This window comes from Pezoporus occidentalis, unplaced genomic scaffold (assembly GCF_034315485.1).
Source record: "Pezoporus occidentalis ecotype Australia unplaced genomic scaffold, CSIRO_AGI_Poc_V1 ctg77, whole genome shotgun sequence".
Lineage (NCBI taxonomy): Eukaryota > Metazoa > Chordata > Aves > Psittaciformes > Psittacidae > Pezoporus > Pezoporus occidentalis.
Window position 1 is genome coordinate 2752100 of NW_026916126.1, and position 25695 is coordinate 2777794.

General features: G+C 48.9%; 1 protein-coding gene and 1 long non-coding RNA gene across 2 annotated transcripts; one reads left to right on the forward strand and one right to left on the reverse strand.

Annotated features, from left to right (window-relative positions):
* The first annotated feature begins 455 nt into the window (after positions 1–455).
* On the forward strand, positions 456–3873 carry CRYAA (crystallin alpha A). The gene is made up of 3 exons (XM_062602443.1): positions 456–745; positions 1628–1750; positions 2810–3873. The coding sequence occupies exons 1-3, from the start codon at positions 557–559 to the stop codon at positions 3017–3019; spliced, it is 522 nt and encodes a 173-aa protein (XP_062458427.1). The 5' UTR covers positions 456–556; the 3' UTR covers positions 3020–3873.
* A 6477-nt stretch (positions 3874–10350) lies between these two features.
* Positions 10351–12065, reverse strand: LOC134155349 (uncharacterized). The gene is made up of 2 exons (XR_009961512.1): positions 11782–12065; positions 10351–11342 (listed from the first exon to the last, which is right to left on the reverse strand). It is a non-coding gene; the product is annotated as an uncharacterized LOC134155349 (long non-coding RNA).
* Between the last annotated feature and the right edge of the window lie 13630 nt (positions 12066–25695).

Below are 25695 nucleotides of genomic sequence, written 5' to 3' on the forward strand. Positions count from 1 at the left end.
TCATAACATGTCACAAAAAGAGTTTCCCTTTCTTCAGCTTGAATCAACCCTTTTTTCTCAGTTGAAATAAAGCTATGTCATTTATTTGGAAGAGACTTTGTGTCTCTTATTCAATGAGGGGCAGAACCAGAAGCAAATTAACAAAAAGCCAAGGGTGGGTTACAAAGACCCACAGAGCAGACCTCCTTTGCAAGCATCCTTGAGATTCCCGTCAGGGTGTCCTGTTTAGCTGTTTGATCCCATAGAGGACCTGCCAGTACCCCTGGGCACCCTGTGTCTCACAGCCTGCTGCCTGGCATCATCCCTTCGGGAGATCTGGCACAGATTCCAACCAGACTGTCATTTCCAGGTCAGTCTCCGCATTTCTGCTGACCATGTTGCCTCCATCATGAGATCATGTCTTTCCAGAGAAATCCCGCTAATGCCTTCATTCTGCGAGACTGGTATATATAGGGGGAGCTTCCCTGGGGATGCACTGTGCAGTCCAGCCAAGGCATCGCTATCTCCTCAGCGTCTGCACAGCCCCCACTGTGCTCCCCTTGCAGCAGCAGCAAGCATGGACATTACCATCCAGCACCCCTGGTTCAAGCGCGCTCTGGGACCCCTAATTCCAAGCCGTTTGTTCGACCAATTTTTCGGAGAGGGTCTCCTCGAGTATGACCTCCTGCCTTTGTTCTCTTCCACTATCAGCCCCTACTACAGGCAGTCCCTCTTCCGCAGTGTGCTGGAGTCGGGCATTTCAGAGGTAAGGGCCCTTTGACTTCCTTTCCTTCTCCTTCCTCAACCTACTCATGCCTCCATCTGCTCCTTGCTACCCACGGCTTGCTGGCAGAAGCTGGTGGCTATAGACTTGCTTTGCGATGCAAAGGGGCAAGGAGAACCTCCGGCCCTACACCAAGCATCAAGACCCCTCTTGGGCACAGAGGGAAACCCTTGCAGGGAGGAGGCTTCCCTTTAAGAAACAGAAACCATTTTGGCTCCTGATGATTGTTTCTGCCACATAAAAGGCTACCTTTGCTGCCCACCGGCTGGCTGTATGGCAAGGGAGTAGCTAGGCTGCTTCTGGAGTAAGCGCTCTCAAAGGCAGCTTGGCATGGAAGAGGACCCCAATGAGCCAGAGCTTCCTGCAGATCCTCTGCCTCAGGAGCTGTTTTTGCAAGCCCAGGCTGGAGCAGTTCTCTGAAGGCAGCATGTAGGAGTAGCGTGTAGCCATGAGGGCTGTGATCCGAAGCTCAGGGACTGGTGCATTCTCTTACTGGTTTCCTTCTAGAGGTAAAACCACAAAGAAACTATAAATTGCAGAAAGGACAAAACATGTGCTGTCAGAGAATATCATTGGTTTTAATTCCCCCTCTCTGCTGAGTATAAATGCCTGGTGCATCTGGCAGTTTGCTGTGTGCAAAGGAGTCCCTGGCACAAGAATAGTGATGAGAAGTGATGCCTCTCCCCAGAGCAGTAGCAGTGGTGCAGATGCCCAGTGTCCCTGAGTCCCTGCAACGCGAAGGAGACCCCTGCTGAGGCCCGTAGTAACAGAAGGAGAAACCTTGCCACTGCCAGACCATCTCCATCTTTTAAGCTCCCTCTGTGCTTATAGCTTGGATCTTACTGTCTGACAATGTTCTTTCAGGTGAGGTCTGACCGGGACAAGTTTACAATCATGCTAGATGTAAAACACTTCTCCCCTGAAGACCTGAGTGTGAAGATTATCGATGACTTTGTGGAAATCCATGGCAAACACAGCGAAAGACAGGTAAGTGGAAGTGATGATAATGGTGGAGCAACTGGGGAGCTGAGCTCCATTTTCTTTCTTTCCAACAGTCCTCAGGTGAAGGAAAAAAAAGGAGTTATTTATCAATTGTCATTATTGGCCTGGCCTGTTCCCATAGAGCCCCAACCTGATAACTGACAATACTGAGCTAATCCGCTCCTCTTTTATTTATTTTCAATCATCATCTTCCATAACCATCAGATGATGATGTCCATTGTTCACTAATAACACTGGATCAGACAAAGAACATCATCTGGCGCTGCTCAAGCACGGCTGAGTTTTCATAAGCCAGAATTGTTAGTGAAAACAGTTTTCATATGCTGATCTGCAAGAGAAAGCAAGACCAAACAAAACAAAAGAAAAACAACCAAGTGCCTCAGGCTTGGAAACTTTTGACACGTATGTCATGGAAATATCTGTGGGGGTCGAAAAGTGAATTATACCAGCAGGGGTTTAATTATTCTCATGCATTTTTTTTTGGCCAGACAAAGCTCTAGCCTGGAAAAAGTATGTATTTTTCAATATAGTTATTTTTTTCCAGGGAAAGAGAGCAGCCATTTTTACAGCTGACTTAAAAAAAAACCCAAACGTTTCTCATTCTTTTGGCCAAAATAAAAGGGGGCCAGGATTGTGTACTTTGGCTGATATACCTCTGCTGGCTAGTAAGGCAATACATGGGCCCAGGCGTGTACATTGCTTTTACCTCTGCAGAACCCCAGACTTTCTCTCCAAGCATCCTTTGAAATTGGAGGCCACGTCAGGGGCCCTGTCAAAACCAGATCCCAATCTGTAACATGGCCAAAATCAGATCCTGCTGTTCTGCTCAGCTCTTGCAGCTTCAGGGGCATTGCAGGGAGACACCTCCCCTACAAACCTGAAATAGAATAAGAGCAGAAATGTACCTGGTGATACCAGTGGTACAGTGTCATGGTGCCAGGGTGAATGTGGACCCCTGTCCAGGTCCAGTGGAGCTGCAGGACCAGGCAGTGAGGCACAGCATGGTGCTGGGATGTTTCTGACACTTTCCCCACTGCCTCTCAGGATGACCATGGCTACATCTCCCGTGAATTTCACCGCCGGTACCGCCTGCCTGCCAACGTGGACCAGGCTGCCATCACCTGCTCCCTGTCCAACGACGGCATGCTGACCTTCTCTGGCCCCAAGGTCCCTTCCAACATGGATGCCAGCCACAGCGAGAGGCCCATCCCTGTGTCCCGGGAGGAGAAGCCCACCTCCGCGCCTTCCTCCTAAGCCCGCCTGCCGCTGTGGTATGCAGGCTGCCACTGTCTGCAGGTCTCATTCCCAGAGCCATTGCATAGATACCAGTGAATATCAGAGGGGTTTATTTTGTTGGTTACCCCTCATCCTTTGTTTCTTTTATTTCCCCCCCTTTCCCTTGGATGGGACGAGGGGTTGGGTGAGCAGTTGGTGGACTTTGAAGCTTAAACCTGCGAGCTATGCTGTGGGGGATGGCATGGATGGCGCACGCTGCCACGCTGTTGTACTTGCTGAGAGGGTCTTTGTCCGGTGCTGTAGTTCATAACCATCACCAGGTAGGAGGGAGTGCACAAGTAACACAGGCTCATGGTGCACCAGGTCTTGAAGCGAGGCTTGGGGCAGGGGGAAAGCCCTGCAAGCTTGCTCTACCCCACGCAGAGTTAAACTGGTTGCTCTTAAAAGAAAGCAAAGGAGCCAAGCCCCGCACCTGGGATCCTGTGTACATGTGATGAATGTGCCACGGGTTCCTTGCAACCGCAGGAGAATTAATACCTTATTTTCAGGGGTTGCAATGTACATTTTTCCCCAGCAAAGTGTTTAAGTGTTATCTCTTCACACCACTACCCTGTTGTTTCCCGTGGGGGAACTGACAGGAGGACAAACATGTCTTTCCACCGTCTTAGTAGGCCCCTGGGGGAGAGAGGGGGGCTCACCGCTGTGCAGAGGCTTCACATCCCCAGCAAACTCTCCCCAGCCTGTGCGTAACACACCATGTCCCTTGCTCTTGCTGTAGTCCTAGGGTAGCTCCACCTCTCCCACTGGTATCTGGCACTCAACCTGAGAACACGGTCAGTGGCGGTCAATAAAGAGATATAGGAAACACGCAATTGGCTCTGGGGGTTTCATTTGTTCTGCTCTAAGGCTTTTGAAGGTGGTGCCTAACACTGTTTGGAGGACACGCTTTCCACCACTGGAATCACATTTTGTGATGATGACTTGCTCTTTCTTTCATGTTCCTGTTATCCTTCATGCAAGCAAAACAAAAGGATCAAAAAAGGAACAGAATTCAACAGCCCAACAACCACACCATTTCTTCAGTTCGTTGCATCAGTACAGATGGCAATGCAAAGCTCACTTGTGTGACACAGTGTGAAGGATTTAATCTGAAATGAATGATTAAAACTGTTTAATGGCAGGACGGGTAGAGCATAGGTAGTAGCTCCCCTGCAATTGCCATGCATGAAATCCATGGTTCCCAAGGTTTCATAGGTGTGAGCATTCAAGACTGAAGGTTTCAGCACTCATGCTTGACTCAACCAACTTTCTATGCAGATGGAAATCCAGGGTGTTTAGGAAGAACATAGCGTCAGTAATCCAAATCCACATAATTAATCCCATAGATAGAAACAGCTTGGTCAGTGAGTGCTTGTCCTCTCGGTAAAGATCTTCACATCCAAGTGCTGCAATGTAAGGTGCAGCTATTGAGGTCCACCTTAGCTCATAAGTAGAGAAGGTCACTGTTTCCCCAGGAACAGACACAAGTTTGTCTCAATCAACATGTCTCTGGGTACTCCTGGATCAAAACAAGGCAGGGCAACAGCAAAACAAGCACATCCTTCCCAGGAAAAAGCACACATCTGTGCTGGAGAGGAGAGCTGGAGAAAGATTATTTGCTCTGCCAAAGGGAAAAATCCATCAGCCTCCTTCTGTTTGCTGCTGATCAGCTGTTGAAAAGAGAGAAAACAGATGCAGGGTTTCTCTCATGGCATGGGTTTAAATATTAATATGAGCCATAAACACAGAAGCTCTGGGCCTATTTAAAATTAAAGAGCACTTTCTTCCACCACATCTAGGCCAAAACCCAGGAAGGAGTGGGAGTCAGGAGCAAGGATGTTTTATCCATTGTCCGAAGAAAATGAATTTGCCCCAGGGCTCCTGTCCCAGCCTAAACCGCTTGAGGCCAGGGGTGCTGGGAGCCTTACTGGGACCGACATCACAGCATCTGTAGCAGAGCCGGCAGGGAGCAGGGTGGCTGGGGGAGAGCCATGGAGAGGGGCAAGGCTGCAGGAGCGGGGGAATGCTGCAGAAGCAGGGGTGAGAGGGAAAGGAGGGACATTACTGTCTGGTAATTAGAAAGCAAGGAATCCCCTCAGCGTCTGACACTATTTAAAACCTATTTTTTATTGAGATTAATTATTGGCAATCCCAAAGCTTTCTACCAAAAAATAGCAGCCTGTTGCATTTTCATCTCCAGGGGACAGGTGTGAATGAGTGTGTTTTGGGAAAGGGCAATTTTGTACCAGGAGGGAGCATTCTTGACTCTCCATCGTGTGCTGAGGAAAAAAACCCAAACCCAGCCCCAAACATTTAGCCCCTACTGAAACCTCTCAGAGACGTAAAAATAGGGAAATACATTTCTAGTGTGATGTGTGCAGACCTACAGGTGTCTGAGCAGTGTGTGTGTGTCTGTCCCATTAAATCACATTTGAACCATTTTGGGGCCCCTTTTTCCTTCTAGGTGGCAGAAAGTGAAAGTTTTGATGGCAGGAAAACGGGGCGGATTTGGGGCAAGCCAGGAGCTGTGCAGAGGGGGCAGCAGCTGTTGCAATGAAGGGGGGCAGCCCCTTGCTTCTGGGGCAAATCCTGGGGACACCAGGCCTTGACTGTCTCACTGCTCTGAGCAGGGCTGATTTTAAAGCCCTTTGCAATCCATCAGCTAACTAAAAATATGAGTGGCTGCTAAAAGCCGCTGTGCAAAGATAGCTGGGATGGCTGGTGGTGTTTTTTCACCAAATGTGCCACCAAAGGCTCCCGTCCCCAGGCCCAGAGCCCCCCATCCCCAAGGGATTTATTTGTGACAGAAGAGCTTGAGCATGGGCATAATAACAGCTCCCTGCTTACTATCATCTATGTGTCATTCACAGTATTTCACATTTCTCACTCTAAAGTATTCCCAGTCTGGAACTGGTACACTCCTCATCCTCTTCCATGCCCATGGCTCTGCAAAAATTATTGTCTCCTTTAATTTTAATTTAAAGAAAGTCTTGTCATTCATAGCCTATGACCATGGCTTCAAGGAGTTCTTCACCAGGGCTTTCTACACAAATTCGCCTGTTTGTTAACAAGGTGTTGGTAACACTCTTCAGGGAGTAACAGCATTTCTTATAAGTTCTTTGGTTAGGAGCTCAGTTGATTTTATCATGGAGAGAAAGACAGTGGAGGGCCCTGCTCACAGGGCACTGATGGCACCTTCCAGCATCAGGGCAGATTGGTGTAGGGTGGTTGTAACCAGAGGTTTTTGCTGTGGGTGACTATTCAGCCTTATTGCACTGTGGCTTGTGTGCCCTGCTGTCCATCTCCACTCAGAGTGCTAACCCTGCTTGTCTACACAGAGCAGAAATGGCTTTACCTTCCCCTCCTTGAGAAATTAAGGACCCCTGAGGTGGATGCATCAGACAGTGGTCCAGGGCCATGCATCCTCCTCCTACAAACTCCCCATCCTCACACAGTGACCCCATGGTGGTGGCAGCAACATGGGGAACAGCAGCAGCACCTAGTGCTGTACCTGCCCCTCCCCTCCATGGCATTGCGCTGCTTGGGCAGGGTGCGTCACCTCTGACTGATGTCCTTTCCTCCAAGAAAAAGCTGGGAGAAGGGGCTGGCAGGTTGCGACCTGCAGGCTCCCGGCCGGGAAGCTGCCCCTGGCTTGTGTCAGAGGACAGCCCATGGGAAAGGCAGGGATTTCCCGGCGAAGCCGTGTCCCCGCAGGGTGGCAGCCTTTCCCAAGGGCTCCTTTTGTCCGTCGCTGATTTCGGCATCTCCCCGGGGCGCAAGGCAAGGAGGCACACGGACCCAACGAGGGTTGCACAGCTCTGGTATTTCTGGTTTCTGATTGATACGCAAGTCAGCCAGAGCTACACAAAGATCAGGAGCAGTGTGAAAGCTTTCCAGGGTCTCTCCCCCCCCCCCCTTTTTTTTTTCCTTTAAAGCAAATTCTGTTACGTGCAGCCACTGTAACCCCTCATCTGCCTGTCATTGTCATCAAGATTTGGCTTCTGCCGTACAGGTCTCTACAATGAGAGGTCAGAAAAGCAGTAACTGCCTCTGTTGTCAACAAAAAGGGCTCCAAACACATCCAAAACACCCCAGTATTCTCTCAAAAGCATGCAACACATGCTGGGCACACCTCAGCAGTTTATTGCTTTAGTGTTGGGCACGTGGATTTGGGAGATGCCACAGTCAGGTGACTGCGGTGGCATGGGCTCTGCCCCCGCTAACCCGGACTTTGTCCCTCCGGTGTGACCTCTTGTCAGGATTGGCTTGGAAAACCACCAGCCCGCGTGAGGAGAGCAGGTGACTGCGAGTCCCACATTTCCCACCTCCTGATTCAGCTGCAGGGCTTTTCCCAGGGGAATTGCAGCCGGGTCCGCACAGAGCCCACACAGCAGTGCAGGAGCCAGGGTACATGGCTGTGCTTAACTTGTAATTAACAGGCGCTTTTAAGGAAAAATGTGAGGTTGAGACATGACGCAGACTTTTGTGGCACATGCAGGATAAAAATGATATCCCAGGGGCTGAGGAGAGATGATGGAGTGATGCAAGTCAACCAAAACCCAGAGGACTTGTCCGTGCCTCCACGAACATACTCCAGCTGTCTTGTAGAGACCTACCATGCACAGTGAGGACCCTTAACTCTTCAGGAAATGGTCCTTCTGCTTGGGAGGGGTAGGCTCAGCCCAGCCTGGAGAAGCTGCCCTGCCTCTGCAGGGATGCTGGCAGCTGGGGTCAGCAAAGTCTGGTGCTACTAAGGAAATCCCTGTCAGCCACCCCACATCACCCCGTGGCTCTGCCTGACATCCTGCTTGGCTTGCCCTTTCCCAGCTCATGTCTGCCCAGAGAGCTGTGGGGGAAGGTTGCCAGTGGGCACTGCCACCACCACAACACTGGGGAAGCTCTAAATCAGGGTCAGGGTGGGGGACACCCATCATTGCCCACTGCCTACAGATGTCTGGCAGGGTGGCTGCCACTCCAGCATGCTGTGGAGCACAGAGCTGTAGGAAATATATCTGCTTGACTGGGAAGGCACAGAAGATTATGGGGGCTTGAGCACAGGAGCAGTGCTCCCTGCTGTCACTGTGCCCTGCTCTCAAACCACAGCACTACCTAAACTGCAGTGACAGTGATGAGGAGGTTCAAGGGGCATGTCAACTGGCTGCTCTGGGGTCATGGGAGAGACACAAATACCCCTGGGGTATAGGCAGAGGCTGATCTGCAAGGCCCTGGGGAACAGTGCAGGGACGCTCCTCCTTAATGCACTCATTGTTTCCAGAATGCACTGTCATATTTTACTGGAGCTATTTTGGAATGGTTACTTGGGCTATGTAAGAGTTCAGAGGTGGGGAGGCTCTGTGGGGGATAGGTTGAACATGTGGACCTCTCAAGAGGCTGGTGGACAGGGTTTTCTGCTGGGGATGACTACTCAGCCTTATTGCACTGTGGTTTGCATGCCCTGCTGTCCATCTCCACTCAGAGTGCTAACCCTGCTTGTCCACAGCATGCCACTGCATGGGGTGGATTGGCATGTCCCAGGGGAGCCAGTGACCTAGCTGACAGTCAGGTCCTTCTGGGGAAAAGGGAATTTCCATGCTTTGCTTGCAGTGCTTTCTCTGTGAAGCTTTCACAGTTGGTTGATCATTTCATTAGCCTCCGATCAGGGGAAAAGGCACTCAGCTTAATCTAGAACCTCTGCTCTGCCTTTAAGGTCAACAGTGTAGTGAAGATCTGAACACATATGTATTTCAGCATACACATAACTGCATATCCAATGCAACATTTGTACACATAATTTTATTTCCTTGATTTCCATTGACAAGAGGAAATGACCTCAAGCTGTTCCAGAGGAGGTTTAGATTGGATATTAGGAGCAATTTCTTCACAGAGAGGGTGCTCAGGCATTGGAGCAGGCTGCCCAGGGATGTGGTGGAATCACTATCCCTGGAAGTGCTCAAAAGGCATGTAGATGCCTTCAGTGACACAGTTTAGTGGTGGACTTGGCAGTCGTATGGTAGCAGTTGGACTTGATGATCTTAAAAGTCTTTTCCAATCTAAATGACTCTGTGATTCTATGCCTCAGATGCTGTGCTCAGACAAGCCGTACCAAAGCATTTTTACATACTCACCCAACCATCCCTGCTTTCTTGCGAAGAGCCAGCACTGGCCTTGCACCTCCGTTCGGCTGTTGCTCCCCTTCCCCGGCCCGGGCCCCGCTCCCCTCCGCTGCCATAGCCCTGATCCGGAGCGCCGGGAGGTGGCAGCAGCCCCTCGTCTTTGGGACCGAGGGGCCTCCCCTGCGTGGAAGAAACCACCCAACCGAAAGGTCACGCTCGTTGTTCTGCTGAGCATCTCCTGTGTGTTCCTCCAGAGAAATCCCACCTCCCCCCTCCCCGATTTGTTTTTCTTTTTAATTTGATTTTATTTTTCTTTTTTCCCCCTCCCCCTGCAGCAATAATTCCCGTTTTCTTTTTCCCCTTCGCTTCAACAGCGTGCCCAGGAGGAAGCAGAGCAGCACCATTGTCCACGCTGTCTCAGTTTTCCCCCCACTCCGGCTGATGTCAGCCCGTCCCTGCAGGACTCTATGCACTGCTGTCTGCCCTCCAGATTGCTAATTGCAATGGGCTTTTGGCTTCTTTTCACTGGGGAAGCTGCTCCCACTTTTGACAGCCCTTTTCCTCCTTGTTGAGCCATCCCCATGCTGAGCTGTGGACGGATGCCTGGAAGATGGGGCATACAGGGACACCCTGCCACCGTCTGACCTGGGGTGGAAACAAGGGGGAGCCAGGGTGGGGAGGGGGGAATGCTCTCAAAGTGCTTTTTCTCCCAGCATGCAGGCCATTAGGGATCTCTGGTCAAAGGGGTCCCATTTAGTCCACCCTGGTCCCTTGCATGATACCGAGATGCCTGGATGAGGTCTCACACTGGAGCAGTATTTGGCTCCAGGAGTGTTTTTATTGAGATAAGTCACCATGTGCCTGTCACCAGTGCCCAGAGGTGAGCTAGAAAGATGTTCGAAAGGAGCCTGCTTCATAGCTTTCAGTGCCGACTAAGGAAGGTCTGGGATTTAATTTCCTGCTTTTTTTGTTGTTGTTTGTTTTTACTTAGGGGAAATATTTGGGATGTCTAGCCTTGTCTACGCTGGTTTTGCTGGAAGGCTCCTTGGGCATTTCAGAGGATTTGTACTCTCTCACACTGTAAACAAAGCGTGTCAAATCCTTCCCAAAGATGCTGATTTTCCAAAGCATTCATTAAGAGCCTGACCTTTCTTCTCCAATAATTTATGAACTACTTCCAAACAGTCCACAAAACAGTAATGCAAAATGCCTGATTTATTTATGTGCATCAGCGGGCCATAGGGGTAAGAAACGCTATACATAGCTTTGTTTCAATCCCTTGGTATGTCATTATTTCCCTGTGAGGTTCACGACTCCAGAATATATGACTGTGTCCATGGGACTGAATCCAGGAAGCCCAACAGGCTTGTTCAGCCTCTAGCATTTTGGCTTCCCCTGATGATTTCTGCTGCTTATTGATTTTCGACATGTCAGCTCAAAGTCTCACCTGAATTTAATGCGAAACAAATACCCTGTCACATCAACACAGGGAAAATGGAATACAATGAACTTAATTAGCAATGGCAGAGTGATTCAGTGGAGTCTGGGAAGGGATTTTGTAAAGAAAAGCGATGGTTCACAATCTGATAGGCAGTAGTTTCTCTAGCAGTACACACAGTAGTGAGTGAGTTGTAAGCCTGCCAGGCTGGCTTTTCTCCTCCAGGCAATACTAATGCCTATCATTTTAACTTGCTAAGAAAGGGAGCATGAAGTAAGAGAGATGTAGACTCCAGTGCATGGAAGACCCAAACAAGAAATGGTACCGATGGGTAAACCGATGAAGTTGGCTATAACAACGATTTTTGTCTTCATCAGAAAAAGTAGCTCAGACATACTCCACCTTCTTCCCTGGGGAGCAGACAGATAACTTGGAGACAAATTCTCCAGCTACAGTAGTAAGTATAGATCAACTGGTTTATGGTTCAGTAACACAAACTTAAAGAACCCCAATGAGCACAACAGAGGCTATATGTGCATCTTTCATCTGGTTCCTCCCTTGAGAAGATGCAATACAGAAGCCACTCCAGCATCTGAATTACTTGCAAATGCTCTCCAGCAGAACACAGCAGAGATCAGCGTGTGATCATTGTGCAGCTGGGCTGTACTGCTCTCCCTCCCTGCAGCTGATGCTCTGAGTCTGCTGTGATGAGGGTTTCACTGTCCTTTAAGCTCCTCATTCAAATCTATGCCTGGCAAACTGCAGAAGGTAGCCTCACCGTGTGATTTGCATATTTAGGTCATTAACCAAGCAGCTGAAAATGCATTAATTTAACTGAAAGATTAAAAAAAAACCCCAACAATCCAGCCCACAAACAAAAACCCAGGACAGCAGAATCTGACAGCATTTTACCCATACATTTTGGAGTAAGACAGCGTGAATTGAAGGAAAAATGCATATCCATAGCATTTGTGGTTTTATCTACACAGGCCTTTCATTGCCAGCCGTTGCAGGAAGGTTTTGTATGCAGGGATGCTTTGGTGAAAGGGATTCAGTTTGAGGCGAGCAGTTACTGTGGCAGAAACCCCTTTCTTTCCCTGTGGCCCTCCAGTGCTCAGAGCACAGAGGGGTTACTCGCTGCTTGTTTGCTCCACAGAAAAAGTCCTCCCATAAATCAGATGTGAACTCACGTTTTCCAGGCATCTGAGGTGAAATGCTCTTGGAAGAGAACCAGACATCGAGGTCTCCAGCATATTTTGCTGTAGCTGCAATGTCTCAGGACACAGCCAGGTCAATGGGTTGTAGGAGGAGGGAGTATTTTTCATTGTATCTGCTAGCAGAGCTGGAAAACTCAGAGGAGGTTTTGAGCACCAAAGCCAATCTGCAAGTCAGTGAGGGCTTTGAGAGATGAGCTTCGACCATGGCTGTTATGGTGTGTTAGACATTACCCCCTTCCGCTGCTATGCCCTCTGGTCTGCAGCACCTACAGGGTAGTACACGGGAGACCAGCAGTGACAGAGAGATTTGCCAAAATTTCCCTTTACAAGGCCCACTCTGAAGCCCTTCCACAGGCGCTGTCAGCACTCAGGTAACACAAGGTTACAAGACGCCAGTGAGTGGGACTGCACAACAGCAGGCAAAATCTGGCTAATCCCTTCTGTGGTAAGATCACTTCTCTGATAAATCTGAAGGAAAGAGAAGGTGGAAGTCTGGAAAATGCAGACTGGTATGATACAGTTCAACTGCATTACTTCTTGTTGTAAGACAAGAATGAACATTAGGCATAATTTTTTATACTGAAAAATGCTCTGTAGATGTACAATAAACAGGTGCTGGACAGAAAACTTCTTGTACATGGGGTTGCTTTAAACCTGGATGCTCTGGGTACAGAAACTGCATGAAGCGCTTGGCTGGGTCTGTGCAGGGAGATTAGAGGAGCTCAGGCAGCTGCATGAGCCCTGCATTGGCAGAGTTGAGCTGGGAGAGGGAATCGTTGATCCCCCTGACAGTAGGTACCAAAGCTTAAGTGTGACAAGACCGAAGATAGCCAGTGGAGGGGCAGAAAAGGCATTGCATGAACAAGCGCATAGGCAGGAAGGGGGTTCCTAGCAGCTGTGTTTTCTTTTCAAGGATTTACTATGCCCATGTGAACATCTGTGCATGTAGGGTGGCTTTCATGGCATTTTGGACCTGGTGGTGGGTGCTCTGGGAAAGTGTGGGTGTTGTTACTCTTGTTATAGGCAGCTTTTTGTCAGCATCTGTTCATGTGGAGTGGGCAAAATTCAGCCACATCCCAGTGGGCAGAAAAAGCTTCTGGGGAAAGTCCCTGTATCTAGCAATTCAAGAGACTCCCTGGGAAAGCCCCCAACTATCCACAGCACCAGGTGGTGGAGAAGAGGCCTCAAGCGAGGAGACGGAGTTGTGCATAGGTGGAAACTCCCCTGCCCACCCCAGAGGAAGGGCCCAGAGCCTGACTTTGGGCTGGGCTTGTAGGTGAGGATACAGTAATGCTGCCTGGGGTATTAGCTGGGCTCCTGCAGAGAGCACAAAGAGAAGGAACAGCAACCGCTTTTGTTTGGTTTGTTATTCCATGCTACGTGCTCCACAGCAAAGCACCGACTTTCCCTGCTCCAGAGAAGCTGGGGGCTTTATCTACTGGGTTCCCTTTAAATCTTTCTTCTGGCCAATTCTTCCCCCTGAAATCCACTGCCTTTTGATCCGCACATCAGCCCCTGGAACTGCCCCTCCTCCAAATTGGAGAGCCTTTCTGACTGCAGCTCTCACTCTGCCTCTGCATCGCCTCCCTTCTGCCCCCCAAGCAGCTTGCTCCTGCTCATCTCTGGTATAGATTCCCAAAGCTGCACCCCTGGAGCAACTGCTCTGCAGGATGAATTTGGCAGCAGTGTTTGCCAAAGAGTAGAGCCTTTCTTTCTGAGCTGGGGAGGAAAGACGGCAAGCAATGAACGGACACATCTGGTATGCATAATGGAAAGCATGGATCTGTATGTTGTATACATGAAGTGGGAATGCCGAAGAAGTAATAGAGATACCATGGATGTACCTACATGCATATGCAATGCATTTGCTCTCTGTGTTGGCAGCAACCAGCATTGCAAGGTTGTATCTCCATGGTCTTGCCACCTTCTTGCCCACAAAGGACTCAAATTCTCTCCAGCCATGACTGCTTTGTGCCTGTGCAGCAGATCATTCACAAAGCGCTGCCAAGTCCAGGAGGCAAGGCTAGTTCTGGTCATGTACCTGCCTTTGTGCAGAGCCCACTGCGTGTTCCTTGCAAGGAGCACTCTGTCAGACCAAAGCTCACACAAAAGCCTGCTGCAAGTGTAGCCCAGGCTCCAGTTGTCTGCACATGGGGTTAATGCTATACCCGTTGTGGTATACCTGCCAGGGCAGACGCACGGCAATGCAGACCATCTGGAAAGCAGAAAGCCTTCCCTCCAGGAATGTATGGAGTGAAGTTTCATGGAAGCCATGGAAAATGTGAGGATGGTGAATAACCCTGCAGACAGTGGTTATTGGTTTATTAAAGTCTCCAATACAGAAGAAATAGGTCCAGGTTGCAACTGGAAACCAGGAACCATGTCACCTCTAGGAAGAAGAGGGCCATTTTGATATGCCTGTCAGATTGAAATCATACTTGCTGTTGACCATTAAACATACAAGGCATCTGGCTCTTTGTTTGTCCTGCACCTTAGAGATGCCATTTCTCTGTCAAAAGAATAAGCAGTTTTCCCCCATTTCTTTCCCTCCCCAAGCCACTGGACTCAGCCAGTTCTCAGGATGTGTCCCTGCTGAAGAGTGACAAAGCCGCGTTGTTTTTCAACTGAGGAAAGAACAAAGGCTGCGCCTTCCCAAAGTGCCAGGCTTCTGACCTCAGTCAAGGTACCGCTTTGCCCCTGTTTGTGTGGGCCCAGTGACACCACCACGCCAGGAGGACTGTGGGAACCAACAGGCATGAGTAATTAGGCCAAGCCTTGCAAAATGCCAGAGCCCCTATTCAGAGCTTCTGCTTTTCAGCTAAAATCCACTGCTGAAAATAAAATCCAAAGGATGGCCCTGTTTGAGTACTTGGTGTGCCCATGGTGCATGACAAAGGGGTTATTTATTGCCAGCATGCCAAGAATAGGATATTACAGGGAGAGGGAGGGTGGCAAAGCCTATCCCTGAGCAAGCTGGGACTTTTTAGCACATGTTACTGAGGTAACCACTGCAAGTGCACACACCAGAGATGTCAGGAGTCATCAAGGTCTTCTGTAACACTTCCAGAAAGTGTCCTTCCGGAGCCCACAAACTTACTGGCTGCCACTGTCACGCTGGCTGGAGTTCAGCTCTCCCCTCAGACCTGGGTTGTACATTTACTGTGTTTGCATGTGGTTCTTGCTTGGCAACAGAACGCTCCTGTGCTTAGATGAGGCCAGCAGTAATGTGAGATTTCCCTCAGTCGTCCCTTAAGAATCAGTGCCAATGGCAAAAATCAGAAGGTGGCTGCACATCAGTAGGGCAGGTAAACTGGAGGCTGCCCAGGCCTGTCCTACCAGCAAACTGGTGGGGAAGTGACTGCCTGGGTCACCCCATCCAGTTCCCTGCTGTTATGAGCATCACATAAAAGCCTGTCCTGCCCAGCACAATTCACAGAACATTTTCTTCCCATGCCTCAATGCACCCTAGACCACAAAGCACTTCCTGACCATCCTTGAGCCAATTTAGATCAATAGGGCAAAAGATCAAAAGCCACAAAGTCTGCTGTGCCAGAGGGGGATGGCAGGAATTCTCAAGGACGTTGCCAGCTTGGCAGGAGAAGGATGCTTACAAGATGAAAACGCAGGGAGAAGTCTGCAGAGGAAGAATCCTGGGAAACATGCTCTCAGGTTGCTCACGCTTTTAGGAAGTTTGTAGGAAGTGTGGGGAAGCTCAAACTGCATGTATGATGTACAGCTGAGAAAAGATTTGGGATCAGGTTGTGAATGGCAAGCCCCACCAACCATGCATTTTGCACTCCCATTGCTTGCTCTTTTCTGGGCTGCAGAGATAGGATTCTGCTCACATAACTTCAGAGGTCTATGGAGTAGACATCTCAGTGTGAGCTCACTGTCCTCTTCTCCCTGGGTAGATAATGGAAAGAAATAGCCATTCCATGGGCACACTCCATCTAACCCATGTTAGCCATCTCCATCATAAAGTCAGGTATTGCTCTCAGAATGGGCCATATCCATTGACTAGGGAGCAAGCTCCAAAGAAGATACTTAATTGTAAGTCACCTGAGCAGAAGGATCTTGTCCAAAACACCCACCTTGTGCTCGGGAAGAACTGAGTTTAGAAGACCTGCTGGAGGACTGGGCTGGAGCATACTTTGCTTCTCCTATGAGCCCCTTGAATCCTTTCCGTGGATTGGGTGAGAGCTGGGGTCTCCCTCTTCGTAGCATCCTGGAGCTCAATTGAAAGTTGTGCCCAAGCACAGCCTCATGGGGAGCCTATGTAGCAGCAGAGAATGTGACGGAAATGTGAAGATTGGTATGAAAGGCGAATGAATGAGAATATTGATATGCAAAGCTCCCAAAGCAGTAATGGGCAGGAGGGGGACAGGAGGGAATGCAGTTCTTGCTGGCACCTAGGCTGGCAGGTCTTTGAGGAGTACATCTATAGTATCTATACTGACTCTACACTGAAAGGGACAGAAGCACTCATCTGCCGGCCAGACCCTGTCTCAAGGGAGGTGTGTTGCCTACCGGGGGCATGGATCAGGGATGTTGCAGGGAGGCTGCCTGCTCTAGTAAGTCCCACGGACTATTACCCACTCCTGGTGATACATGTGGGTGCTAGGGATATAGATAGTAGTAGCCTGGGGAACATAAAGGAGGACTACAGAGCCCTGGGAGAGGTGGTTAGGGGCTCTGGAGCTCAGGTGGTCTTTTCATCAATTCTCCAGGATACAGGGGAGGACCTAAAAAAAGCGGGAAGGATCGGCTAGGTTAATAAATGGTTAGAACAGTGGTGCCATAGTCAGGGGTTTGGGTGTCTTGAACATGGGACCCAAGCTTGTAGGCCAGGTCTACTGGGGGCTGGTGGAGCTGCTGCTGAAGAAGGGAAAGAGCAGTTTTGGTAGGAGGCTTGCCAGGCTGGTCAAGGAGGCTTTAAACTAGATGTGTTGGGGGCGGGGGGCATCATTCCATCCCAACACACCCAGTCAGTTGCCAGAACCTATAATAAATGCTCAGAGCAATGTGGAGATATCCCAGCCGCTCCAGCCAATGAGCCGGCTTCATTTGGAGCTCGGCTCAGACGCCTCTATACAAATGCCTGTAGCATGGGGAACAAACAGGAGGAATTAGAGATGTGTGCACGTCTACGGGGGTATGATATAATAGGCATCACAGAAACATGGTTGGATGGCTCCTGTGACTGGAGTGTTGGAATGGAAGGTTACAGGCTCTTTAGAAAAGACAGGCCTGGCAGGCGGGGAGGAGGAGTTGCCCTTTATGTTAGGGATAGGCTGGAGAGTATGGAACTCTGTCTGGGGACAGGTGAGCAGTCCACAGAGAGTTTGTGGGTCAGGGTTAAAGGGAAAACAGCTATGGGAGACATTACTGTGGGGATCTGTTACAGACCGCCTGATCAAGGAGAACCTGAGGATGAAGCACTCCATAGACAGATAGGAAAAGAAGCCTCACACTCACATGTCCTTGTTCTCATGGGTGACTTCAACCACCCTGACATCTGTTGGAAGGACGGTACGGCCAGGCACAAGCAATCCAGGAGGTTCCTTGACTGTGTGGAAGACAACTTCCTTCTGCAAGTAATAGAGGAGCTGACAAGGAGAGGTGCCATGCTTGACCTTGTGTTCACCAACAGGGAAGGGCTTGTTGGAAATGTGACGCTCCAGGGCAGCCTTCGATGCAGCAATCATGAGATGGTTGAATGTGAGATCCTCAGGACAGTGAGAAGAGCATGCAGCAAGCTCACTGCCCTGGACTTCAAAAGAGCAGACTTTGGCCTCTTCAGGAACCTGCTTTGGAAGGTTCCATGGGATACAGCCCTAGAGGGCAGAGGGGCCCAAGACTGTTGGTTGATATTCAAGGATCACCTGCTACAAGCTCAGGAGTGTTGCATCCCAACCCGAAGGAAGGGCAGCAGGAGGGCCAGGAGAACTCCTTGGATGGATAAGGAGCTGCTGAGGAAAATTCAATTGAAAAAAGAGGCTTATAATAAGTGGAAGCAAGGACAGGTGGCATGGGAAGAGTACAGGGATGTTGTCTGGGAAGTAAGGGACCAGGTTAGGAAAGCTAAGGCCCAGTTAGAATTAAACTTAGCTAGAGGTATTAAAGATAACAGGAAGGGATTCTACAGGTACATAGCAAATAAAAAACAGACTAGGGAGAATGTAGGCCCCCTCAGGAAGCTCTCGGGAGAACTGGCTACACAGGATTTGGAGAAGGCTGAGGTTCTGAATGACTTCTTTGCCTCGGTCTTCACTGCCAAAGGCTCTGACTGCACCACCCAAGTCTTGGAAGGCAGATACAGGGACTGTGAGAATGAAGACCTTGGACCACTGTAGGAGAGGATCTGGTTCCAGACCATCTTAAAAATCTGAACGTGCACAAGTCCATGGGTGCTGATGAGATCCATCCGCGGGTCCTGAAGGAGCTGGCAAATGGAGTTGTGAAGCCGCTGGTCATCATATTTGAGAAATCATGGCAGTCAGGTGAAGTTCCCGATGACTGGAAAAAGGGAAATATAACCCCCATTTTCAAGAAGGGGAAAATGGATGACCCGGGGAATTACAGACCAGTCAGTCTCACCTCTGTGCCTGGCAAAATCTTGGAGCAGATTCTCCTGGATGGCATGCTAAGGCACATGAAAAACAACAAGGTGCTTGGTGACAGCCAGCATGGCTTCACTAAGGGGAAATCCTGCCTGACCAATTTGGTGGCCTTCTATGATGGGGCTACAGAACTGATGGACAGGGGTAGAGCAGTTGATGTCATCTACCTGGACTTGTGTAAAGCATTTGACGCTGTCCCACACGACATCCTTGTCTCTAAATTGGAGAGACATCAATTTGATGGATGGACCACTCGGTGGATAAAGAACTGGCTGGATGGCTGCACACAAAGGGTTGTGGTCAATGGCTCAATGTCCAGCTGGAGACGGGTAATGAGTGGTGTCCCTCAGGGATCGGTGTTGGGACCGGTCTTGTTTAACATCTTTGTTGCTGACATGGACAGTGGGATTGAGTGCGCCCTCAGCAAGTTTGCCAATGACACCAAGCTGTGTGGTTCAGTTGATATGCTGGAGGGAAGGAATGCCATCCAGAGGGACCTTGACACGCTTGTGAGGTGGGCTGATGCCAACCTCATGTAGTTTAACCATGCCAAGTGCAAGGTCCTACACCTGAGTCGGAGCAATCCCAGGCACAGCTATAGGCTGGGCAGAGAAGAGATTCAGAGCAGCCCTGCGGAGAAGGACTTGGGGGTGTTGGTGGGTGAGAAAATGAACATGAGCTGGCTTCAGTGTGCGCTTGCAGCCCAGAAAGCCAACTGTATCCTGGGCTGCATCAAGAGGACCGTGACCAGCAGGGCGAAGGAGGTGATCCTGCCCCTTTACTCTGCTCTTGTGAGACCTCACCTGGAGTATTGTGTGCAGTTCTGGTGTCCTCAACATAAAAAGGACATGGAACTGTTGGAACAAGTCCAGAGAAGGGCCACGAGGATGATCAGGGGACTGGAGCACCTCCTGTATGAAGACAGGCTGAGAAAGTTGGGGCTGTTCAGCCTGGAGAAGAGAAGGCTGCGTGGAGACCTCCTAGCAGCCTTCCAGTATCTGAAGGGCGCCTATAGGGATGCTGGAGAGGGACTCTTCATTAGGGACTGTAGTGACAGGACAAGGGGTAACAGGTTAAAATTTAAACAGGGGAAGTTTAGGTTGGATGTAAGAAGGAAATTCTTTCCTGTTAGGGTGGTGAGGCACTGGAATAGGTTGCCCAGGGAAGCTGTGAATGCTCCATCCCTGGCAGTGTTCAAGACCAGGTTGGATGAGGCCTTTGGTGATATGGTTTAGAGTAAGGTGTCCCTGCCCATGGCAGGGGGGTTGGAACTAGATGATCTTAACGTCCTTTCTAACCCTAACGATTCTATGATTCTATAGGGTCAGGTTCTCAGAATACCCAGACCAGGAGACAAAGGACTCAAGGCAAAATCCTGATGACGCATGGAGAGGTACGGTAGGATGGAGAGACCCATCTTTGTCAGCTCCTGATGAGTGAAAAATAACATACTTGAACCTGGACAGTTTCAGTCAGGAAACCTGGAGAGGACTGGGTAGCCAGTGTTCCTGGTCCTCTGTGCCAGCACTAGGGATCCTGGCCTGATGAGGAGAATACACACTTCTCAGTGCTTAGAGTTACGTGAGTATGACAGTAAGGGAGTGACATTCATTTTATTTAAAAAAAATTCCCTCTTCTCCTCCTATCAGGTCTGGCATTGAGTTTTATTGCGTTCTTATTCATATTGCAGCATTATTTCCTACAGCAGAGAAACAAGTCTGGACTTCGAAATGAGGCTGGACTCATTCTTCTGATCATGAAAGGTCTCAAAGCAACCTGGTGGATTTGGAATTATAACCCCCACTGCGTTAGCTCTGTCAGGTTACCCTGCACTTTCCAAGTGGAAGATTGGATCAGGTGTGCTTGAGACTTGGCCTTGTCTTGACTGAAAGATCTGTGAACCTTCACAAGCCTTCAGTTTTGGCTCACTTGTTTTATAGGCTTATGGTGAAGTACAAGAAATTCACTGCTGCGTTGATGCACATAGTCATGCACAGTGCAACGTTCAAGCATGAATCTTGAATGATTGTGTCATTGTGGAACTTCTGTATGGCCTCTTTGTTTGTGTTTCTTATCCATATGGAGAGCCTGTCTGTGGGTTTCCAGTTTTTACTCGTATCTCTTTTCCCTTAAAAGTTTAAAGCATAGATTTCTGTAGGAAAGGCACCTTCCTCTTTGGGCTGAGGCTGGCTCAACATTTTCTAAGTGATGACCTGGACACAAACCCACAGTTTCCCGAGGCAGAGAAGAGCATGGATCTGTGGGAAACTGGATTAGACCACAGTCCTCTGTAAGGAATCAAATAGCAGATTGGAAACCGAGGGCAATGCAGCTGAACACACGACTGGGACCCCATGTCCATGGAGAGTTTTGTCCAGGGGAGCACATGAAATGTTTGTGCTCTGCACCCTGCCACTTCCAACATACAGGGCAACTCCAAGTATCTCCTAGGTATGCAGACAATTTCAGAGCACAGGAATTAATTGCTCCCTGGGGGTATACTTAACCAGCATGTCCTTGACCAGGATTGGTCATTTTCAAAGTCCTACTGAAAGGCATCTGCAAAGGTTTCAGATGCTCTTAGTTTCTGATGGGGCCTTTGCATGCTGGTAAAAACAAGCCAGTGTACTGTATGCTCAACACATATTCCCTGGCCGAAGTTTCTGTTTCAGTGGTCTGTTAAAATCCTTCCCTATTCAGCTGCACACCTTTAACATTACAGTGATGCCATATTTTAAACAGCATTCCCCATATGGGGTTATATCGGACCTCCAAGTTTCTGAGTGTTCCCCAAGAATTTCTTACGTTTTTAACACACTCATGCTTTAGAAATGCAGAAAAGTGGCCCAGAGTGATCAGTAGCAGACGAGCTGAACCAATTAGGCCTTCCGTTCAACACAGCCTTTTTGTGCAAAGGCCAGGCACAGAGACGGTTTTGCAAAATCTCACTAAACACAAACACAAAGCAGTGGGATTAGTTTGCGGCACGTTCAGCTCAGCTGCCACATGGTGCAAGGATCAAAGACTTTACACACATCTCAGTCACACCTGGAAACAAGCTTAGAAAGAGATGAGTCTTGGTTCTGTAGAGCCCGAAAAAACAGAGGACTGTTTGATTGGGACTGTATTTACCCAGCCGATGCTAAGATCTGGAAGGAGACAGGTGGACTCTTTGGGCCACCTGTAGATGTGGTGAAAAACATTGTGGCTTTGTGCCTGCCTCAGAAGCCAGAGAGACCTCTGGAGATTTTGCCTTAATTCCCTCAAATGACTTTGGCAGACATGGGTCAAATGACTTAAAATGAGGTAGGATGTCCTCCCTATGGGGCTGCATTTAAATGGTGGGCAGCCTGTATGTGGTGGCAAAGAATCAACAGATAAGCAGGGAAGAGAAATGTGGGTTACTGTTTAGTTTAGAGGAGACCAGAGGCACAGTCTGGGTCTAGATGTGTTTGTACACACATGGGAAGAATCTATATTGCTGTTAAAATAGGAATTGCTGCTCTGTCAAGACATTATCACATTGGCTCTGGAGAAGTAAAGCTGCATACTGCAATAGGCTTGGGAGGGTTATTCCATGGCTTGCAGATGTGGGACTATTGACACAAACCTAGAACTGGTAGCTCTTTCAGAAAATTGCCATTATGAGAAGACTCATTAGAGATAATATTCTCGTTTCCCTTCTGGCAGCAAGGCTGTCAACTGAAATAAACAGTAGGATGCTTTTCACTGATAGGAAAAGATATATTCCTGTGTTGTAATCTAAAGGGATAAAATACATTTGTTTTTCAAAGCAGTGCAGGTCATTTATCAGCAATGTGGCTTTAGCATAGGCAAGATTTCATTCAGTGTGTTTTCATAGCACAGCCTTAGGTCTTGATGGGAGTCTTACAGTGGACAGGCTGAAGCTTTCATTTCAGTTTTGAGCCATGCTCTGGAAGAGTCCCAGACTTCAGGTCTAGTTGCTAACCCCAGAGTTTCTTAGTTCCTTAGCCTTACCAAAAGGTTGGCACATGAAAGTTAAGTACTCCTGAGGCGAGAATCACGTGAGTCTGGCCCAGGTTTAAGAAAACTCTAGTTCTTAGGAAAGGAATATTACCTTAGGTCAAGCCAGGCAAAAGGGCCATAGCTGTTTCTGACTGAGACAATGCGAAATGCAAAGGACACGTGCCAAGTCACCATGCCTGTTGCCTGTGTTTTATGCAGCTTTGGTTGCTGCAGTTTGTCTTAAAATGAGGGTGTTTACTTCTCAATGGCGTAAATCAGCTTTGCCAATGGGATTTTGGAGAGACTTTAGAGGACTAAAGCTTCTCCCTTGGCCAGCAATCCCTTCTGCCTGGCTTTGGCCCAGGACAGCTCTTTTCTTGTCCCAGTTAGAAAATTACCTTGCCCTAAGGGGAGAGATGTTTTTGTTGCCTTCCTCACTCTGGGAGCACACGTGGTGAGATAACATTGTGTTCACAGTAAAAATATGCCCCTAATTCCTGGTACTGCAAATCTGTGACAACTCACCAGTGAGTGCGTGATCTCTGGGAATGAAAAACAGCCCTGACCCCAGCCTGGGAGCACGAGTCCAGCTCCTGTCACCAGCCATTGAAAGCTGGGAGCAGCCATTGCTTCTTAAGCCACCCATGCAGGGAGGACCTGGGTCCCTGGGGACCCACTGCTGGCTGTTTCCACTCCTGGTCATCCAGGCTTGACACTGCTGAGGTCTGCCACCACAGCCAAGGGTGGTTGCCTGTTGAATACTACCTCCTTCTTGCTTTGGGAAGGGCTGCAGTACGTGGGCACGGGTGAGTGCTGAGCAAACTGTTGCTGTCGCTTTGTGTTTGACATGGGTCACTTAATCCAGGTGTTTATGGGCACAAATATCACGTGGGAAAGCCCGGAGATTCCACTGGCTCAAGGTCACAGGCAAGATCAGCTCAGTTAAGGTCAGTGAGTTTAAGCACACTAAAAGCAGGACTTGTCTTTTCTCTGAAGAAGGGTTTTTGTGGTTTAACCCCAGCTGGCAACTAAGTACCACACAGCTGCTTGCTCAGTTTTCCCCAGTGGGATGGGGGAGAGAATTGCAAGGGTAAAAGTGGGAACACTCATGGGTTGAGATAAAGACAGTTTTTAATAGCTAAAGCAAAAGCCGTGCATGCAGACAAAGCAAACCAACAAATTCATTCACCATGTCTCATGGGCAGGCAGATGTTCTATCATCTCCAGGAGAGCAAGGCTCATGTGACAGGTACTTGGGAAGACAAATGCCATCACTTTGGATGTTCCCCCTTCCTTCTTCTTCCCCCAGCTTTACATGCTGAGCATGACCCCATATGGCATGGGATATCCTTTGGGTCGGCTGTCCTGACTGTGTCCCCTCCCAGCTCTTTGAGCATCCCCAACCCTTGCTGGTGGGGTGGTGTGAGGAGCAGAAAAGCCCTTGGCTCTGTGTAGCAACTGCTCAGAAGTAACTAAAATATCCCTGTGTTATCAGCACTGTTTCCAGCACCAATCTAAAACAGCCCGTACCAGCTGCTATTGGGAGAATTAACTGTACCACAGCCAAAAACAGTGCAAGGGTGAAAGTTACAGTGAGACAATTAAAACCACTTGTGCTCAGAAAGATTCAGGCTCCTTATTCCTCCCCAAAATCAAAGCAGGCAGAACAGATGTGTTTGGGATTCCTAAGTCACCCCACCCGAAGCACACTTTGATATGATTGCAAATGGAGGCTGGTAGCCCCAGTCAAAACCCAGCTCCCAGTATGAAGCCAAGGATGGGCCACCTTCTGCTGCAGGCATCTGCCATGTGGCTCTGCAGTCTGGGTGCACGCATGCTGCTGGAGCGGGGCCAGACCCCCAAGCCCCGGGGCTCTGCCATGGCCTCTGCCTACCCTTTGCTGAGGCAAACCTTTGAGGTAACATGGGGAAGCAGCTTTGTGTGGATAGATGTAAAAGTCCTTGGGATTTGGCTTCCTTGAGAGACAGACGGAGATATTCCTTTTAATATTGTTTCTACCCAGGACCCTTTTACTTGTTTAAGGAAGGTATTTGAAACAAATGAGGGTTCCTGCTTTGCTTCAACTAGCTGACACATATCATCCTCTCTCATCCTCCCCAGGGAGCTGTGCTGGCCCTCCTGCAGTGAGCTGGGCTGTGGCCTCTTTCCCAGCTGTGCTTTTAACTGAGGCCACAACTCACTGGAAGCCTTTATAAGGAGTCCCATGAAGGATAAATCAAAACAACAGAATTGGACTGAAAATTAATTGCTTTTCCACCTGTTGAAAGTTGAAACTCTCACAAGCACCCCCTTTAATTAATCAGTCTGTTTTCTGTCTGCTTTTGACCCTCACCTGATTTGTTTAAAATTAAAATACAGGCAAGTGTTTTGATTATCTATTGTTGAGAAACTATTAATTTAAGGAAATATTTTCAGTGGAAGGAAGTTTAAGTCAAGTAAGATTTAATCTTTGGAATAGCACTGGGAGCAGTGAGGGCGCCTGCAGGGCTGGTGGTGTGAGACATGGTGGCTGTGACACCCTCCCCTGCCTCTGGGGTGAGCTTCACCCTGATCCAGGGAGGCAGCAGGAGGGGAAGGAAATACCCAGCTATCCCTGCTTGCCAACAAGCCTGAAATCCCATGGAGAAAGACCCCTTTCTAGCTTATTTGGGGTCATTGCTCTGGTCAAAGAGAGAACAGGGAGACAAGAATGAAAGTGGCCCCTGCTCCACACCTTTATACAGGGTAGGAGCATTTTCTGATTCACAAAAGGTTTTGACATGAGCTGTGTTTCCCCAGCGGGTTTCTTAAAGCAACTGATTCCTCACATTTTCTCTGCTAATGTCTGATGCATGATGATACTAGATCCAGATGGCAAACAATGCAGTGAGTGGTATGATCGGGACTGGGGGTTTTGGTCTACCTCATCAGTATGATGATGGCAGAGGTCATTTGGGTAGCTCAAGCCTGAGTCAGATGCTGCCACCATCCTCAGTGGTTAGGGATATTCAGATCCATACAACAACACCATCTTCGAAACTCATCTCCTTGTCTTGAGACAGACCCATCCTTCCCAAAACCCAGAGTTCTAACTCTGTAGTACCTGGGCTGACAAAAAGGAGACAGGAATTACCCTCTAATTCTTTCTCAACTTGTAGCCCAGCATAGATGAAATAAAATAATAGTAATAGTATAAAGTGTTATAAATAACAACAATAGAGGTGAGGGGGAAAATCAGTCTCTCTAACCTGAGAAATGCAGTTTCTGCCTAAAGCAGTCT

Excerpts from the sequence above, each read along its gene's own strand:
- CRYAA (XM_062602443.1), top strand. The coding sequence starts at position 557 with ATGGACATTACCATCCAGCACCCCTGGTTCAAGCGCGCTCTGGGACCC. Across the intron at positions 746-1,627 it reads TGGAGTCGGGCATTTCAGAG|GTGAGGTCTGACCGGGACAA; the intron begins GTAAGGGCCCTT and ends ATGTTCTTTCAG. Across the intron at positions 1,751-2,809 it reads GCAAACACAGCGAAAGACAG|GATGACCATGGCTACATCTC; the intron begins GTAAGTGGAAGT and ends ACTGCCTCTCAG.